Here is an 18,975-nt window from a genome sequence, read left to right as displayed (position 1 = left end):
GTTGCATTTATAACCCAGTTAGGTCTGCACTAGTTGGCATCCAGTATTCTGTTTGGACTTGAGGTGCGTTTTTCCAAAAGCTCTTCATGATGAAGGGGATCTTATGGCGCGGCACGCTGGATCCCAAATATCACATGTAGGCAGATTATACAGCGGCGAGTGCTCGGAGCGCTGCAGTGACGTTTGTTTTATGTTGCTGTTCATTTATTTACATTTATTTCATGTATTGCACAACTTTGTGGTTCCATAGATTTTATTTCATCTTATAGTTTTAGTCCTCATGGAGTTGATATATTATATGTTATTGCACAAAGTTCTGTGTGATCTCCACTAATTGCACAAGGATTAGAACATTTCTCTAAACACTTCTCGAACATATCGTGCTTTATTTCCTTTGAATAACACTATAGCTGTATATTTGTACATTACTGCATATATAGATATATATAAATATATATATATATTTATTTTCAGTATGTTCCTCCTGCCTTTTTCCAGCCATGCAGAAAGACCGGAGACCACACTGACCCTGATTTATTGGTATCAGAATCCACATGACAGCAATTAATTTACATCCATTAACTACATCGCTCGCTCTCTCCTTCTTGCTCTCTGTGGACATTTTGCACTCTTGCACAATCACTATCACTTTGAACATTGTTCGTTTCGCCCCTCACTCTCCCACTTTTTCCTCTCTCAGCATGTTCTGTCGCTCTCTCCCCTTTAATCAGCCACTCTTGCTCTACCAGTCACTCCCGCATCTCGCTGCTCCTTTTCGCTCAAAGTATTGGGATTCCATATTCCTAATCCATTTAGAAGACCTCTCGCATCCTGTCCTACTGCTGTGCATCCAGGTCTGCCACATCAACAATAATGTCATCAGATTCGGATTATGTGTGTGTGTGTGTGTGTTTTGTTCATGTTGTGTGTGTGTGTGTGTGTGTGTGTGTGTGTGTGTGTCTGTGTGTGAGGAACCTCTGGCTGGTTGGGATTCATATGAATGAACCCTATAAATAATCATTATGTTAGATGTACTCCGACTTTTTAATAAGCGAACAGACTATCTGTGTAATCGGAACAAATTAAACAGTGCTCAAGAAACTGGCTGATTATGATTACACAGGGAATTTGACGTTAATATTGTAAGATCAGCATCTTGTGATCATTTCAATGGATCCTCCATGCCGTTTTCTCATTAAAGCGTCCAACTCATGCAGGTTCTCATGCTCAAGGGTCTTTCTCTCTGCCCCCTTACGATAAGACACTTTATTGCTGGCCTACATCCCTCGCTGCCTCTCTACCTCTCACTCTCCATTCTACCAGTTTCTGTCTGCCAAGTGCTTTTTGCTGGCTTTTCAACTCAAGAAAGGAGACTTTGCTTGAGGGAGAATTTGCCATTTATTTCCAGAGACAAAAAAATAAAAAGGGGCTTTGGCACTTTGTATCTTTCCCCCATTTTTTGTCTTCATTCTCTACGCATCTTTGCTCTCTGCGCCATTGTGTTGTGTCTTCATCCATCCAACTCGGGCCTCCCTGCCTTCAGTCTGTCCTCAGGGTGAGAGGACCGGGAGGGCTCGGCTGGCTAAATGCACTGGGGGTTGGGTGATTGGGACAGCAGAGTGGAGCATGAATTCTCTAGACTCTCATCTAAATCCCTTGTTCATATGAATTGAGCAAGCACTCTCAAACACTCACGGGCAAAGATACACATATATGCCATTAGATTACACCATTGCATGCACACCATTACAAGGCAAGTCCTCACACTGTGTGCACACTTGCTAAGTATAGTCATGTGTTGCCGCATGCTCGTATGCACACATACACAAGCGAGCGTCTCATTTTATTCCATAGTGCCTGTGCTCGCCTAATTCGACATTTTTTCAAAAGAGGAAGACAATGCAAAAATCCTCGGCTCACATCTCTTAACCAACATCGCTCGGGGACAGGTTCTACCAGTATCTGTTTAAGGATTGGCTGAGGATGTGGTGCGGGAGGAAAAGTTGCAGTTGGCATCAGGCAGAAAGACACTGCAAGGGGAGCGGGGGTTCACAATAAAGGATTTTAAACCAAAGCCTCTTTGGTAAAGAGGAGGGAGGGAGGGAGGAAAGAATGGGGCTGTGGGGGTGGTGGATAGATACAGGATGACACAAGGTCCAGATTAACCCTAATCTCAGGCCTGGTGGTTTAGGTGAGGCTGAGGGACTGGAGGAAGCTGTCCCATGCCAGGTGGTCATGAGGAGGTTAAAACTGGGAGAGGGTGGGGGGCACTGGGGGGGGGGGTGAGGATGGGACAAGGTGTTGCTAGGGAAGACAGTGAGGCAGATTCCAGTGGAATGAAGTGCTTCGATATCTCATCTTCCAGCGTGCTTTATTCGGATAGAATTAAAACCGAAAATCCAAAATGACTGAGCAAAAGCGGAAAGAGAGAAGATGTTAGGGGATCGGGGTGGGGGAGGTTGCACAGCTAGCAGAACAGCAGGCATGGTGACGGTGGCTGCAGGGTGATTGGGTGGTTGGTGCATGGTGACAGTGGCACATGCCCTGGTGCATGGGATTAGAGGGACAGTCAGTAATCTGCTGTTTAGGCTGTATGTAGGGCAAGAGTGGCTTAGCCCATCCACTCTTAGCACGGGTGGAGCGCCAGAGCGAGAGGGAGAGGAAGTGGACTGGCGTTATATAGCCGCACTCAGCTCGCTCAGATCACCTCTTGTTTTCTCCGTTTATCCGTCCACTTGTATCTGTACATCGTGTCAGTGGTATTAAAAGTTCTGCCTGGCACTCTGAAATGTGTAAAAATGCAACAACTGTAAAGGAGAAAATGATTTGGAAGGATAAGACAAGAAAAGTCAGAGGAAGAAAGGTTTAGTGAAAAACTAAAAGAGGAAGAGAGAAACAATATTTCCATGGAAGAGGCAGTGCAAGAGTGAACACAACCTTTTAAATAAGTACAAAGGTGAGGTACTTTAACTGGACAATTTTCATCTTATTTGACTTTATAGCTTTACTCCACAATATTTAGATGGAAATATTTTACTTTTTACTCCTCTGCCTTCATTTGACAGCTATGTACCCACTTTTCAGAATAGATTTTATGTGCAAAACATATAGTTAGTATATAAAATATATTACATCATTACAGGTTTAACCATCCAACAGTATATAAAGCAGTTCAAATTTGCTTCACCTTCACCGAATACAACTTTAAATTATTGCTTACATGTTAATGCATAAATAATAATGATCCAGTAACATGATACTGTAACACTGGCAGGGGCAAACCTGCATATGCATTATGAGTACATTTACTTTACTTTAACATTCTGTTGCCAATACTTCTGTACTTTTTCTCTGCATGCAGCCCTGCACTCTGCATGTTAACATTTGAATGCAGGGCTTTTACTTCAGTATTTTCACAGTGTGGCATTGGTACTTTTATTTAAGTAAATAATCTTCATACTTCCTCCACCTCTGCCTGCTGTTATTGTCCATAACATCATTACAACTTCTGTAAAACTATTTGGTCTGAAGGTGAATGCTCTCCAAAAAAAAAAAAAAAAAAAATGCATGTATGTATGCATGTAACAACGTGGCAGTACATGCAGCTGATGCGTCGGGCTCAACCAGTTTACCTTTTTTAAAAGGCACAAACATTCAGCAGAGAACCAATATAATAAAGTGTGAGGGTTCATGAGTCCCAAACAATTCATGCAGAGAAGAGCTTTTCTTCCCACTCATGATCAATATTGAAAAAGAGCCATTAAACCTAAATGTAGTCCCTGACAGTCCCTGCTATACTGTGTAAAGCCCTTCAGATGCAGGAGCCCTCCAGATTTACTTCATAAGCACCACCTCCGCCACAAACATTTTACAACGAAGTGAAACCATTGAACAAATTAAATCTAATTATTTGAACCACTGAGATAACAAATCCAAAACTCACAATAAAACGCCATGCTACACGGCTCTTAAGAGAGACTACAAATTGGCAGCCTATCTGTTCAGAAGCAGAGGCGCATCCCGAGTATAGACTCAGAGAGCATCAAATGAGAAGAACACACAAAAAGACATGGCTGCCTAAACAGGAGTGCATACAGTTTGTAATCACTGTGGAACAGAAAAGGTCAACCCAGTCGCCAGAATAAACGTTGGCATTGTACCTTTCTGCAAACCAAGAATAATGTTAAAACTTTACATTTCTTTACGTTTCAGTTTCAGCTCCATGCTGTACCGGCGCTGTGGTTAAGGTCTGGTTAGGTTGAGGCACAAAACCCACTTGGTTATGGTTAGGAAAAGATCGTGTTTTGGCTTACAGTACCTGCTTTTGTTGCCACAAACACAGCTTGAACAGTGGTCTGCTGCTTGGCAGTCGTCTCACCTCGCTGTCACGCCACCACCATCCCATCCTCCTCCTCCTCCTCCTCCTCCTCCTCCTCCTCCTCCTCCTCCTCCTCCTCCTGAGGAGAACTCAGCTCATAAACAGGAACTGGTAATCTGAACCACGGCACTTTGATATCTATATTGTAGAAATGGATAGATTCAATTATATACGTTATTTGATACGTATGTAGCATATTAACGTAACGTAATTTCATGTGTCATCATTCATTACATGTATGTAATTTCATGTATCCATGATTTGTAGAAACATACAATGAAAACGTTTTATTTTGGCGACTGGGCTCGGAAAGTTTGAGATATATTGTGGAAAACTCTCAAAGTTGAAAGAACAATTTACATAAATTTACATTTTTGTCATACACGTGTCATAACAGAATATTTATGAACAAGAGGGCAGTTGTACATATGTTTTAATTGATTAATGGATAATGAAAATAATGGTTAAATTATTACTCCAGAGAGTATTCCCCATGCCTGGTCTAATTTTCTTCATTATTGCTATTGTACTTCATGTCGGTAGACTTCAGAGAGGAAAGGGAAGCGGAGGATGTTATATTGCAAGGTGTGCGAGAACATAATATGGCCTCAGCAGAATGTGTTTTCACTTCCCTGGAGAAAGCCACTGAAAGACACAACAACCATCTTGGAAAGGTTCCACCACGCAATCACCCCTCAGCCTTTCATGTCATTCAAACAAACCCCCCAATCTCCTCTCTCCATTTTCCAATGAGCCAAGTGATTTATGTCAAGTGAAGTCAAGCATGGGCCAGCGTATGAATCAAAATTTGTCAAGTTGGCTTTTCCCACTCAGGTCTATGAACTGATACGGCTTAGTTTTGAATATGAATCCCGGGAGAGCGCCACGTTGCTTTTAACTGACTGTAGCTTCAGCAGGGCAATCAAAGCCTTTGTTTTTCACACCATCCCACAATCCCACCTGCTTCGGCGAGACGATGGAGGGCCCTTTGAAAACAACGAGGCGGAATGATTTATTATTCTAATTAGGCGAAGTGAGACTTTAGCAAAGCCACAATTACACTAAATCGCCAAAACAGTTTTCTGTTTGGCAGGCTCCTGTTCTGTTCAGATGTTAATCAGAGGTAGCTATTGAGCCAAGGTGCAAACTGCTTGTGAGTCACACTGCTGCTTCCACAAACACACAAACAATCAAACAATTGAGTGCTATATTCCTGTATTGACGTACAAATAAACATTTTGACTTAGTAAATGAAATAGCCTTTAACTTTCTAAACTAGGTAAACACACACAGCTCTCCAGCAATCAAACAGCGGGCTTAACATGCCACGATACCCAGTTAAAACCTACTGCGGTGTTTAATTCCAGGTCATTTCATAATCTCTTTGATACTCACTCACATCTGCACATCTCTGCGCTCTCACTCACTGACAATCAAACAGCTGCAAGCTGGCATCCCCACTAAATCCTTCGGTACAACACACAAACCACACACACACGAACATATGCAATCACCCGCCACATGCACACACGTACACTACATACGCAAGTGCCCATTAGAGAGCACATACACAGTGGTGCACCCAGGCGCAAACACTTACGCATGCAAGCGTGTACACACACACACACACACACTTCTACTCAAACTGCTACTGCACTCATGCAAAAAATGGTTTATTCACCGCAGATATTCTTCTGAATTAAAAGCAGATCCTTCCTCCATCACATGCAGCAGAGACTCGGGAAAACACAACATTTATTGATCATTTGTTAGAGGGGTGCACACATTCGCTCACGGATGCAGACGCGCACACAGGGAGGGAATTAACACACACCGTGGTCTCCCTGTATGTGTAAGTGTGTGTGGTTCCCATCCATCCCTGTGCTTCTCATCACCTTTTTGCCCCCTCCTCCCCTCTCCCCTTTCTTCTTCCTACATCCCCACACACACCCAAAACACCCCAATCATCTTGCATCAACAGGCATGTGAACCCAGTGTTTGGTTCATCTCTTTCTCTCTCTCTCCCCTCTCTCTCTCTCTCTCTCTCTGCCTGCTCTATTTTCATCCTGTGTGCTTCCACTCTCCTAGCTTTCGGGTAATTACCTGGCATTTGCATTGCAAAGTCCCCTGTGCCGCCCTCAGCTCCTCCGCAGGTGATTGAGCTTCATTTCCCCGACAGATAAGAGCGAGAGAAAGGGGAAGAGAGAGAGAGGAAAGGGGGATTGCAGCAGGGTGTGATGTTATTCTGGCTTGCAGGATACAGGAACAATGGCCTGGATTCTTTGTTACTAGTAAATTGGCTGGTTCAGAGCATGCACAAGAATGCTTTTAGTCCTGACACATAAATAATCATCCTCATTACGATCGCATTGCTGGTCTGGCTGTAGCGGATAAAATCACATCTGAGGGTGAGCTGACCAGTGCAGGCCTAGGACTCATTGGAACTTTTTTGGGGGGGCATTTTGCCTTTAATCGACAGGTTTCTGTGGAGAATCGGGCAGTAAATGTGAGCGCAAAACGAGAGGGATGTTACAGTTATGCTTCATGTGGCTTCAACCACTAGACCAGCAGGATTCCAGACTCTTGGTGACTCTTGTCCGCAACTGGTGATTTATTTTATTATCAAAACACCAGAGTTTCCCAGAGTCCACAGTGGCTTCCCTGCCTTGTTTTGTCCAACCAGCATGATGTTCAATTTACAATGAACAGACAAAACCAGTAAACTGTCACATTAGAGAAATCTGTAACAGAGCTTTTGATGACTGAGCCACATCGTAGCACGCTGGTTTATCTGTTATCGCTGTGTTGGTGTTGTTTCTACAACATTAAAATTAATGTTGCTGCAGAACCATCACTGTAACTGACTGAAAAGTGACAAAATCCACAGAGGAAGCAGGTTATGGTGGATAAGAGGGCACTGGTGGATCCCATGTGGCACTTATTGTTGCCCAGTTATTTGTAGCTCACTTATTATTTTAAGTTTCTTCAGTTTTCCGTTGCAGTTTGGTTACATTTATGCACCAAAGCTACTTGAAGTGAAGGTGAAGTTTAGGAAAATATCACAGTCTGGGTTAAAACAGACCCTTTCTCAACTTTATGTCTTAGAAAGGCTAACTTCTCCCATGTGTGTATTTTCCATTCATATACTCAAATGAAAACAGTACAAATACACAATATATTTAATGTTTTACCAGCAACATGTTTCAATCAAGTTAGGACAGGACACCTGTTCCACAGGTAAAGAGGTTCATTGGTGACAGGTGATAGATCATGGTTGGGTATGAAAGGGGCATCCTGGAAAGGCTCAGTCATTCACAAGCGAGGATGGAGGGAGGTTCACCACTTTGTGAACACATGATTGTATGAAAGATATTACTACATGGACTCAGGAACACTTCATAAAACCGCTGTTGCACAGTTTGTTTGCAAATGATTGCATTCTGTTTTTATTTGTTTTACACAGCATCCCAACTTTTTTTGGAATCATATTTGTGCAATGTTCTGTGACGTATGTGATGTAACATGTACTGTCATGGTGTTTGACCTCAGTGGTAATCCTTGGAAATACCATCTACTGAGCAGCTAACTTGAAGGCAAGTATATTAGAAATGAAAGTAATTAAGTGTTTTGACTTTGGCATTTGTCAGCAGGTACAACCAAACCAACCTGATAGTCGGGTGTAAAGAGCAGAAAATAGCATCTCCAAATTGATGTGCCTTTCACCATCCTCCACCATACAGATGTGGCTACATATTAGATCACAATAAGTACTTTTTAAAAGAAAAATGCAAAAGATACAGAGACCCAACATGGAGCAAATTTGAGATGCGCTTAGTAGGTTTTAAATGGACTTCAGTCTTTCCATTGTTGTGTGACAGAAACAATACAACCAGTTTCCTTTACAGACGCTTTTTTTTTTTTTTTTAAACATCTGTATAATACATGCAGGGCTTGAGCCACTTTGCAGGCTGTTAGCCGTGGACACGCATGTAAAATGAGCCACAAAGAGAAAACTACTCATCCATACGTCCACACTCCAACCTGAAACGACCAGAAGCGCCTCCCACAGAACGAGGGCTGATAATTGGCGCGAGCTCATTTGCATGCAGAACGGCGTGAATATTTATTTAAATTTAATTTCGTTCCCGCACACGGTGCACTGTAGGCTTTTGTGCCAAAGTCATATTAACCCCTTGATTAGTTAATATGCAGTGCACGACGTTGCCCACGCACGATGAATATTCATATTGACTGCGCTTTCGCCGCCGTCTCTCCACCCCTCCCTCTCTACGGCGTCCCGGCTGTGAAACGCCAACAGCGCGGCGCTATGGAGGCATTCCGGAAAACGCTGCCATATTCACGGTTGTTCTCCCAAACACACACACATACCGCCTGGCTGCTTCTGGTCTCCGTGTCGCTCGCTGCCGCTGACACAATGACAGATAAGACTCAGATGCCGAGCAGAGACCGCGCTCTGAAAGGAAGAGAGGAGAAAATGGTCGTGGCAGGTAAATGACACGCGGTGACAACTTATATCCACGGTCATGGGACCTGGCGCGAGCTGACAGTTGGCAAACTGTCCACTTGCTCGCGGTACGTGGCATAAAGGCACGCGAGTGACCTTAGCACAGTTCAGGTAGAAAATGCCTGTCTCATGCGGTTATATAACAACAAAAATAACCGGTGGATTTCAGTGTTTAAGAGCTATTGTTAAGTAGTTATTGAGTTATAACTCTTTGAGACGGATATATTTCAATAAAGTAACGGTAAGCTGTTATTTAAATGCTAGACTGAACAGTTGGATATCATTAAAGGCCTATTGTACAAGAGTCAATATGGTGTGTTGGGTCAAAGTCTGCCCCGTCTTCCACAGCACAGACTCTAATGTTTAGAGTTTGAGCTGCCTCTGCCTCATTATAACACAGGTTATTTTTTATTTATTTTTATTTTTTTACTTTTTTGTGTTTCCATTCTGCACAAAGGACTGACAGGGTGAAACCTGATCTTAAGAAATCACAGGGATCGGGGTCAAAACCGTTCTCAAGTGTGTGTCTGCAGTTTAAAGTGTCTTCACTTGGCAGTCCTCGACATGAGGAAATTGAGAGTCCTTGGCCAACAGCGTTCTTTACATAAGTCCTTGAGATGAAGGTTAGTCCACAGATCAATCCGGAGCTCACCTGTCTGTTAGAGAGGTAACACTTCACAGGTGTGATTTCATGTTGAAATGACAGTCACAACATGTGTCAAAGAGATGTTATTACAAGAAGATGTTGAGGAAAAGCAGAAGAAGCCAAAAACTTGCAGCCTGTTGTATCATTTGTGATTTCTGCCAGCACTTTAGTGTTTGCAGTTAATATATTCTTTGTGCTACTTTCTTAAATTATGCAAAAAAGATGATCTACTACCAGACTTTAGATGAAGCATCGCAAACACTCAATTCTCTGCATAACGTTTTCACGCAGTTTCCCCTCATCAACAGCGATTACTCCCTTTGAGTTATGGCCATGGGAACCTAATCTGGCATACTTAACCTTTTAAACCAAGTATGCCCAAGGTGCATTTGCTGCAGCGCTCATTAGCCCGCTTGGTGTTTTGCGATTTGGTTTTTGGTTCTGTAATGAAATCTCTGAGGCAACCACAAAACCTGAAGTGGCGGCCTGTTGGGATGCATGGTGGGATTGTGTTACAAATAGTTGACGATGAAATCCGGATAAAAGAAATCTGTGTGGATCAACTTCTCAACACTGTCAGACACTCAAAAGAAAGTATGCTGTCCTAGGTAGCGCTGTTTTTAAAAGGCTTAGCTGCTTCTCTAAAGTGAAGATTTGAAACCATTTTCTCCATTTCAGTGCACATTCTTTGCTTCCTGTTTACGGTTTCATCCTTTCATGCGACCCAGTAGCAATCAGACCTGTCCCTCCAGTCCTCCGTTTCATCCTTTCATTCAGATTTTTATCAGACTATTTTGGGACAGGTGGAGTATGCGACAAAGGCGAGACATGGTGCTATTTGTACCTGGCCCCTGCCTTCACCTCCTCTGACTGAGGCATCCACAAAGTGCATTGTGGGAGCTGGCTGTGAGCGCATAGGAGGAAGCGGTGCCGCAGCGTCCAGGGGCCCATCTGGGCATTATGCGCATGAAGGCTCCGCCCCGTCGTAAGTTCCTGCTCCGTCTGTCGAAGCAGCTCGGAGACGCCGCATGGCAGAAATCTGTTCCTCCCCTTTCACCATGGGGGGCGGCTTAGGTGGGGACGGGGTTGTTCTAGTGTGTGTATGTGTGTGCATGCTTCTGTGTTTTTCAGTGTGGGCCAGTAAGCATGAGAAATTTAGGCATTGCGAGGACTGTCACCACAGATGCCCTGTGCAGTCCCAGCTTTGTGTGTGTGTGTGTGTGTGTGTGTGTGTGTGTGTGTGTGTGTGTGTGTGTGTGTGTGTGTGTGTGTGTGTGTGTGTGTGTGTGTGAGTGCACACATTTGTCCCCTCTCACTAATTTTGAAAGTTGCTTGTCCAGCCTCTTTAAAGAAGCTCCTTGTTCCTCGTTCAGACGTCCCGTGTCCCCTCCCTCACTCCAGTCTGTGTAACGTACTCTGTGACCTTGGCGAGAATGATCCAGTGGCAGATTGGTACATGGTAGGGGCACAGTAGCTATTATTTTGAGTCAGTGCAGGATAGACTGCCAATATTTCTTCCAAACAGGATGGGGGAGGTCAGCTGACCAAAATCAATCTCTGTTACATGCTTCGCTATAACTCTTTAAAGCAGGTTCATGGCGAAGATATATTTCTGGCATCATATCTCTCTTGTTTTCCCATCTCTGCTGTCTCCAGATGCCCTTGCTTTTTTTTTTTTTTTTTGGCTTTTGCGAAAAGCACAGAGGGGAAGAAAAAATATGCAAGTAAATGGAAAAGCATGCAAATAAAGTATGCAACCAGATAAATAAATGAGGGAGATTTCGCTCACTGATGAGACCCTGCATTGTGCACCATGCCTCTTGCCCAGTGCATGCTGGGATGTGTCACTGTAGAGTATAAGCGGTATAGAGAATGGGTGGATTTGCTCTGGCGTATCTGCAGAGGGAGAGTGTAAAGGTACGTTTTACTGTGAAGTTAAAAGCAATGTGCGTTTATTAATTTGTGCCAAGCAGGTGGAAGCCATGGCCCTCTTTCCTCATCAGATTGGTGTGTGAGTAAATATATTTAAGCAGGCCCCAACAGGATGTGCCGCCATCTTGCTGGGAGGCGATAATGGGGCCAGAGCTCTTCTCCATAGCCACTGTTTGCTAGTATGGAATGGGTTCAAAGTTGTACTCCTCAGAGTTTAGACGGGTTTCCTACCCTGAACATAGGCAGCTTTAAACGCATGTGTCACACTACCAAGTTGATTGTTTTAAGGCCACAGCGACATCATTTTCTTTGACTTACCTCTCACTGTTCTTAAAAAACCAACCACCTCCCACCAGTCTTTCCTCCCCTCCCCTCCTTTGCCCCACTCTTTCTCGCCCCTACCCCTCCTCCCATACAGCAGAGGGTAGTTGGCACCAGTATAAAGCATCACCCTCCTCCGACGACTCGTGCCTGACTCTCTGCCAACCTGTGTGAAGCTAGAAAGAGGAAAAGCGAGAGGGAGGGAAGAGGAAGAGAGAGAGGGAAAGAGAGAGAATGGATTTTTTTTTTTTTTGGAAGGAAATAAACAGAGCAGCCTGGAAATCGACCTTTCTGTTACCAGTTTTGGCATCCAGGGACAGTACCTCTCCCGTTTCTCTGCATGAGGGGGCAGCAGCGCTTGGACTTCAGTTTAACGGGTGAGAAGCAGGGGACCACGGGTAGAATCGAAGGGTAACAAAGACTAAATACCCGCCGAAACAAGTCAAACTGGACATTATCCGCTGAGCAACAGATAGATTGTTGTGCCCTTGACTGATAGCAACCATGATACAAGCAAAGTGGCGGGGTCCGATGTTTTGGTTCTGGTCCAGCCGCCTACAAACACCATGCTAAAAGCAACAAAAGGTGACCAAAGTATTCCGCTTCAGTCCCGTCGTACTGTATAGCCTGCACTGCGCTTTTCAGATATCCTCGAAAACAAAGGCGCACAAAAGAAATTACGCCCATATCTCATCCAAGTTGGGAAAAAAAATCCTTTTCATGAATCCTTCCCCCATATTCAGCCTGTTTTTCTTCTTTTGTAAGCTCAGTCAGTCACCCTCCCTGCTTGTTTTTTGTCGTCCTCTGTTCTTTCTTTTGCTGGCGTAGTGAGGCAGCGTAGTGAGGGTATTCAGCCAGTTCTTTCTCTGTGCCTGTGTGTGTTAGGTGGGGTAATTCTGGCAGAATGGGGTGTGGGCGCTGGGGCTGGCAGGGGGGAATGCTGGGCTAGGCACAGTGAAAGGAGCCAGCCTGGCACCACCTGGACCACCGCCAGCTGCTCCATGGGAGAAATACCCACAGCAGAGGTTGGTGCGCGAGTGATTGTGCGGCTGATTGCGTGCAGGCGCGTGTGTGCATGTGTCTGTAAGAGGAGAGTGAGGGATGATGGGAAGGTGGTGTGAGGAAGAGAGTGTGAAGTGAAGATGGAGAGCAAGCTGAGAGAGACGAGAGGGCGGGGAGGTTTGGCTCGGAGTTTGGCTTCTCTGGACAGTGCTGTGTCGGCGTGTTCTTGGCTGTCTTCATTTTTACCTCTCTTTTTTTTGTTTGTTTATTTGTTTGCTTGTTTGTTTTCCCTGTGTTCTCTCTTGGATGAAGTGCTTGGTCTTTTTATATAGCGCCTGAAGGCATGGTGGTCTGAAAGCCAAAAGAATCCTTCACTGCCTTTCTGCTCCCCTCATCTGTTGCTTCTCACTGGCTATTTACTCCTTTTATTGTTTTGGCAGGCTGAACTCTCCTCCTCCCACTCCTCCTCCTCTATCGCACACTTGTCTCTCTCTCACTCTCTCGTTTTCTCTCTCCATCATTTGGCAACTTCAGTACTTTTTATCTCTGGCCAGAAAAGCAGGACAAGAGGGTGAGAGTGAGCAGAGGATAGAGACGAAACAGAAGAAGGATGAAGATTTTTCCTGTCCTCCCACCACCTTAAGTCCCCCCCACGTGGACAGGGAATATTGAGCCAGTACAGTCACTGACACAGATGTACTCTGATTGCAGCTGACTGTGCCCGTGAACATGACCTGGCAGTGCCAAACAACCTGCTGCTAAAAGACAGAACTGTCGCACAACAGGAGGGCAGGAAGGGACTGCCTGAAGGCAGCCAGGCCTCTGTGACATTTCAGGAGTCCTTCATGCTACTGCAATCTGTTACTGCACAGAAAAACCAAACAAGTTTGTCTAATATCTCAAAGTGCCCTTAAGGTGGCACACCAAGACAGGTGGTATCAGCTCAAGTGCTGCGGTGCTCCTTTTGCCGCGTATCCTCTTCAAAACACTTGTTAATCTTTAGGGTCCAGGCGTGCCATCGGTTCCTTTCAGTGCTTCCGGCTTTACAGTGAAAATCAGCTGCGGGTGATTGGTCTTTGTCGTCTCCGTTTGAGCTCATCTCGGGCCTATCAAGGAAATGAACTATTATGTCTCTACCAGATTAGAGATTGTTTGTGTTCAGGTCAGTGTCGTGCATCACACACCCGAGCGGCCAGAGAAAAATCGCACATTGAACTTAGAGAAAGCATCCATTATTGGTATGTGCCTAAGCTCTTAGTGCACCCTGTGGCCTGTTTATCTGTAGACTAATATTAGTGGTTGCAGTACAAACCAGCCTTGCTTAGTGGAGATTTGCACGCTAAGTCACCTCAGTCTTCTTAAACCCTAATCCTCCTCACACATCTGTGGGCTACACACACACACATGCACTTCCTTTTTAGCGCTCTAATTCCATGCAGCACAGTTGGCAATAGAGTGCCCCCCCACCCCCCTGCCACCTCTCATCACTCCAGTTTGTTTTACTTATGAGGTATTTTTAACATGGCAAAGATTAGGACAGCATTGGGTCTGCTAGCGAGGCCCTTCCCTGCTCGTGAAGTTACACAAGCGCATGCCCCTGACACGCCGGCGTTGGTTCGCTTCGTGGACGCCCAGCGGTGCTAAGCCTAGCACTTGGTACGCTCCGTTCAGTAGAGTTAGAGCGAGATCATAAAATAGCTGCTTGATTGTGTTTAATTGTGGGTATTGAGGAAAGGACAGTAGGGATAGAATGGCGGCCGAAGCCTTGTAATCCCTTAAATGTCTTCCTGCACAGAAGCTTCTGCCTCTGATCCGCTGGCCTGCGTTAGCCTGTAACGAACACGCAGACCTGTGAGGCCTCGCTGAGGCTGCTAATGGGTACTGTTGAAACACAGTGTTATGATTTCACATTTACACACATTTACACATTTTCCCTTCACAGACAAGCATGCAGTCAATGGGAATCCCACTGTGGAGCCTTTTCCAGAAGGCATGGAGACCATCATGTTTGGTGAGACTGCACAATCCCACATTTCTGTAATCACAATCAACCCACTGTGGAGTCCTCTGTTAGCAGTTTGCGGTTATTGACACATTTGGTTGCCACTCTGTGGATGGTACGGTGGCAGAGAGGCACTAATACTCTGTCTGCATGCTGTTTCGTGCCAGGTATGGGCTGTTTCTGGGGAGTCGAGAGACTTTTCTGGAGGCTTCCGGGGGTCTTCTCCACACAGGTGGGCTACGCCGGCGGCTTCACACCGAACCCCACTTACGAAGAGGTTTGCACAGGTAATACGCTCTGCACCTTGTGTGTGTGTTTGCACATTTTTACATATGTACTCCCTCGACACTTTGATATACGTCACCTGGTCACGCTCCCTCCCTGTCAGGAGGCGCCGTGCGTTGGCAGGACATTTCTCCCTGAGATCAGTCAGGGTTCAAGAGACCAAAAAATGCAAAGGGAAAAAGAAAACGATACGGAGTCGGAAAGGCTGTTTAAAGTACAGCGCTCTCATCGTCTCGCCGCCTTCCCTTCATCTGCAGTCAACTACTCAGAATGCACTGCTCCAGATGGGCTGTACCCCCCATCCCCACCCCCCCATGACCTACTTGTAAGGATTGGGCTCTGTACTGTGCTGTACTGCGGCGTTTTTGCCAACAGAGGTTACTGTGTATGAAGCGCCATAGATGGGCTTCTTTCCTTGAGACTATGATTCAGCGAACACGACAGAGGAGATACAAGCTTGAATTCTGCACGTTTGCCTTCAGAGCTGTTGAAAATGTTTGGCTACATGTCGACGGCCGAATTTGTTTCTGTTTTCCTCAACGTGAGATTCGAATGATTCATGCAGGCGCTGATATATAATTGAAATGAAGATGTCTAGCCATGTCTTATTCTGTGTGCCTCTCTTGTGTTTTCGGAGTCATGAGCTGTTAGTTGGGGGCTTCTCCATTTACCAGGGCACATCATTACAGGCAGGCATGGAGTCTAGGTGCAGGCGCAGCATGGGGGACATGAAGAGGAGGGGAAAGACGCTTTGGGCTTGGCTGGCAGACTTTCTGAGCACAGCCCTTCAAGGGATTGCATGTTTCCTATCTGTCTGCCTCTTCCAGTCTCTCTTTCTGTCAGCTTCCCAGCAACAAGATGGTCGGCTATGAAGGGGGATGGAGATGGAGACAGATGACAGAAAAAGAGAGATTGAGAGCTGCGGCAAGTGAGGGAGCGGGTAAAATAAACTTTTGAGGCAAGAGAAAATTTGAGGGGGGGGAAAAAAGTGTGAGAAAGAATGGTTGCCTGTCCATCGGCTGAGAGAGTGCAGGCGTCGCTCCAGTGGCCATGACGGAGCAGAACACTGCGACGGCGTGAGACCGAGGAGCTGTCAACACAGCCAGGGCAGGACAGACAGCTGGACGGACAGACAGACGGACGGACAGAAAGAAGGGGCTGATGGAACTGTCAGCAGAGCCAGGGAAGGATGGAAGGACAGGCAGATAGGTGGATGGTCTGACAGACAGAAATAGGAGTGGATTGAGGTGCAGTCAAATTTGTCTTGGGAGGACAGACGATACAGACAGCTGAGAGACGGATGGAAGGGGATGCTGTTACCAATCAGCATATTTTATCTGACTAATTCAGAGTTCGCTTTGCAGTACAGAATCAAGAGTTCGTGCTGTAACCTTTTGTGCTTTCACAGTGTTGCATGGGGTTTGGATCCAACAATCTTCATACCTAACTGCCAAAATAGGCCGCTGAGGGTGTCAGTCTCTTCCAAAACGACCCGTGTGGTGCTTCCAGAGAGGATTCGTAACAGTGTTTCCTGCTCTGCCAAAGTTTGAGCAGCTAAAACTGCTGGGGTTGGGGAAAGATTGCACTCATGGTTAAAACATTTGCTATGCAACTAGGCATCATCTACGGTCCTCTGTGTCAGAATCGCCTGTTTTGATGATGCAGCCACTCACCTCCATTTTAAGATGTAACAACGCCATGCTGCCAGCATCATTTTAAACATTTGAACAACCCGTGCTGTTGTTGCTCTGGTGAGGACGTTCTCTTCGTGAAGTTTTTCTGTATCCAACAGCAGAGAGCAGTTAAACAAAAAAGGCCAACAGGATGGCACGGTGATTTGGGAGGTGGTTTTATTCACCCTGCTGAAGTGTCCTTCAGCTAAACATTGAATCTCTAGCAGCTCTAGTGGTGCTGGTCTGCATCACTTCTCAGCCTTTCACCCCCTTCAGATGGGACAAGCGTGGAAAATCATTGTGCGTGTTCACCTTTTTTGTGAGCGAGTTTCGCTGCATTTTTTCTTTGTTCTATTTTCTACCATTCTTGTTGACCTTCCTGCTAACCTACAACCCCGGCTCACTGCCGACTGTGACCACAGTAAATTGCATGCGTATGGTGAGAGCTGGTGTCTTGGAGGCTGTCCTTGCCAGCCTTAGTACACAACTGGCAGGCAGTGGAGGGCCGTCAGCTGATCAAGCTCACCTGGGCCCTTGGCTGTGTTCGCTGGCCCGTGTGCGTCCTCCACCTGATGTCCCCCCTGCAGCCTCCTCTTTTGCTTTTACATGTTCAACACCTCCTCAGCACACATGCCACACAGCCGTGCTTCGCTTTCGGGGCTAAAATGCCCGATTTCCACACCCTATTGTTAAATTGCGTTAACCTTTGTTTTAATAATTAATTAATAATGTCAGTATGTATGTAGTAAAAAAGGTAGACATACATTTATAATGTCTAGTATGTTCTTATTATATATATCTTATATAAAAAAAGGCGTCAACGGCTCCAGCAGAAACTGACTATTTCATTGTTGGATACTCATGACAGGCTGCTCGTATCCACTGAAAAGTGTGCCTGTTGTTTAAATAAGAACTTTTTAAACAGGTGAAGTCTTCCATGTTCATTTGGCATGAGTTGATCCTTTAGGTGTGCCAAGTGTCTTTTAGAGACAGGAAGTGGGTCTTAGGCCAGGTGCATGAAGTTGGCATCCCTGCAAAGCACTTAACGCGTCTATCTGTGTGCATGTGTGTGCGCGCATGCGTTCATGCATTTTTATGTACTGTATGTGTGTGTGTACACCTGTGCATGTGTCTCTGTTATGTGCAAACAAGAGCAGGGAACGGCTACTATTGAAGTCAGCACCTCTGCATTAACATTAAGGTGTGCTTTGAGGTGTGTGAGTGTACCTTTTCTGCTGTGAAAGTGTGTGTGTGCATGCAACTGCACGTTGGACCTGAAGTGGCCCCAGTTTGAGAATGCCTGCAGGCAGCTTGTTGAAGCTTTGGGGTCCTGGCAGCTGCAGACAGGAGCGAGAGTCGGTGTGCTTTTGGCAACTTTCACCATAAGCTGCAGCCTTTACTGTGCCCTCTCTCTTTCTCTCTCTCTCGCTGTATCTGCACCTCTCTCTGCCACTCTCTCCTTCACTCCCATTGTGCCATAAGCAATAACATGCTCTGTGTGGATTCAACCTGAGTGTCTTTTACCCGTGGTGCATGAACTCAATGACACGTACACCAAACACAAGGATGCTATTCATAATCTCTTCACTGCTGTTTTAAACAGGCACTTTTTGAACTGCTGGATAAGACGCAGACATGGCGGTTTTGGTTTCAGTCCGTTGTTTCATCCAGCAATTTTCAGCATGTAGGAGGAAAAAGCAGAATGATGATGATGAGCAGGAGGAGGGAGCAATGAGTCAAACTGACATCGTAAAAACGTCATACAACTTGATTCTGATTAATGCAGCTTGATGATTCTCCTTCAGGTCTGACGGGTCACACCGAGGTGGTGAGGGTGGTCTTCTCCCCTAAAGACATCAGCCTTGAGGAGCTGCTCAAGCACTTTTGGGAGGGCCACGATCCTACACAAGGTAGCGACACACACACAAACACACACGAAACCCAAAAGTCGCCCTCAAATAAGACCAGTCCCGAGGGGCACGGGGTGTATTAGAGCAGAAGGATGATGCCCAGACGTGTGCTTCATGATGGGGGGGAGGTCTCGTGGGTGTAAGTCAACGCCAGACAGTGCTAATGTGTCTGAGATCCAGCCATCCATGGAGAGACACACCAGTGTGGTGCATGTTCATGCCCTAACTCTAAAAAAAAAAAAAAAAAAAAACCTCTCTGTGTTAGAGCATGCGCATGGCGTTACTTTATCCAGTGTAAACC

General features: G+C 45.5%; 1 protein-coding gene across 4 annotated transcripts in view; it reads left to right on the top strand.

Moving 5' to 3' along the window:
• The first annotated feature begins 8,604 nt into the window (after nucleotides 1-8,604).
• Nucleotides 8,605-18,975, top strand: part of msrab (methionine sulfoxide reductase Ab) — a 31,669-nt gene continuing 21,298 nt past the window's right edge. The window contains exons 1-4 of one of the 4 annotated variants that reach the window (XM_070979787.1): nucleotides 8,605-8,886; nucleotides 14,747-14,815; nucleotides 14,974-15,093; nucleotides 18,570-18,674. In XM_070979787.1, coding sequence (XP_070835888.1) covers nucleotides 8,613-8,886; nucleotides 14,747-14,815; nucleotides 14,974-15,093; nucleotides 18,570-18,674 — 568 coding nt within the window. In that variant the 5' untranslated portion in view covers nucleotides 8,605-8,612. Of the gene's footprint in view, nucleotides 8,887-10,507; nucleotides 10,535-11,919; nucleotides 12,180-12,727; nucleotides 12,828-14,746; nucleotides 14,816-14,973; nucleotides 15,094-18,569; nucleotides 18,675-18,975 lie in introns of those variants that run through there. The other 3 variants (XM_070979789.1, XM_070979788.1, XM_070979790.1) reach the window with 3 other exon arrangements.

This window comes from Chaetodon trifascialis, chromosome 14 (assembly GCF_039877785.1).
Source record: "Chaetodon trifascialis isolate fChaTrf1 chromosome 14, fChaTrf1.hap1, whole genome shotgun sequence".
Lineage (NCBI taxonomy): Eukaryota > Metazoa > Chordata > Actinopteri > Chaetodontiformes > Chaetodontidae > Chaetodon > Chaetodon trifascialis.
Note: the sequence above shows the minus strand (reverse complement) of the source record. Positions and strands in the feature narration are given on the sequence as shown.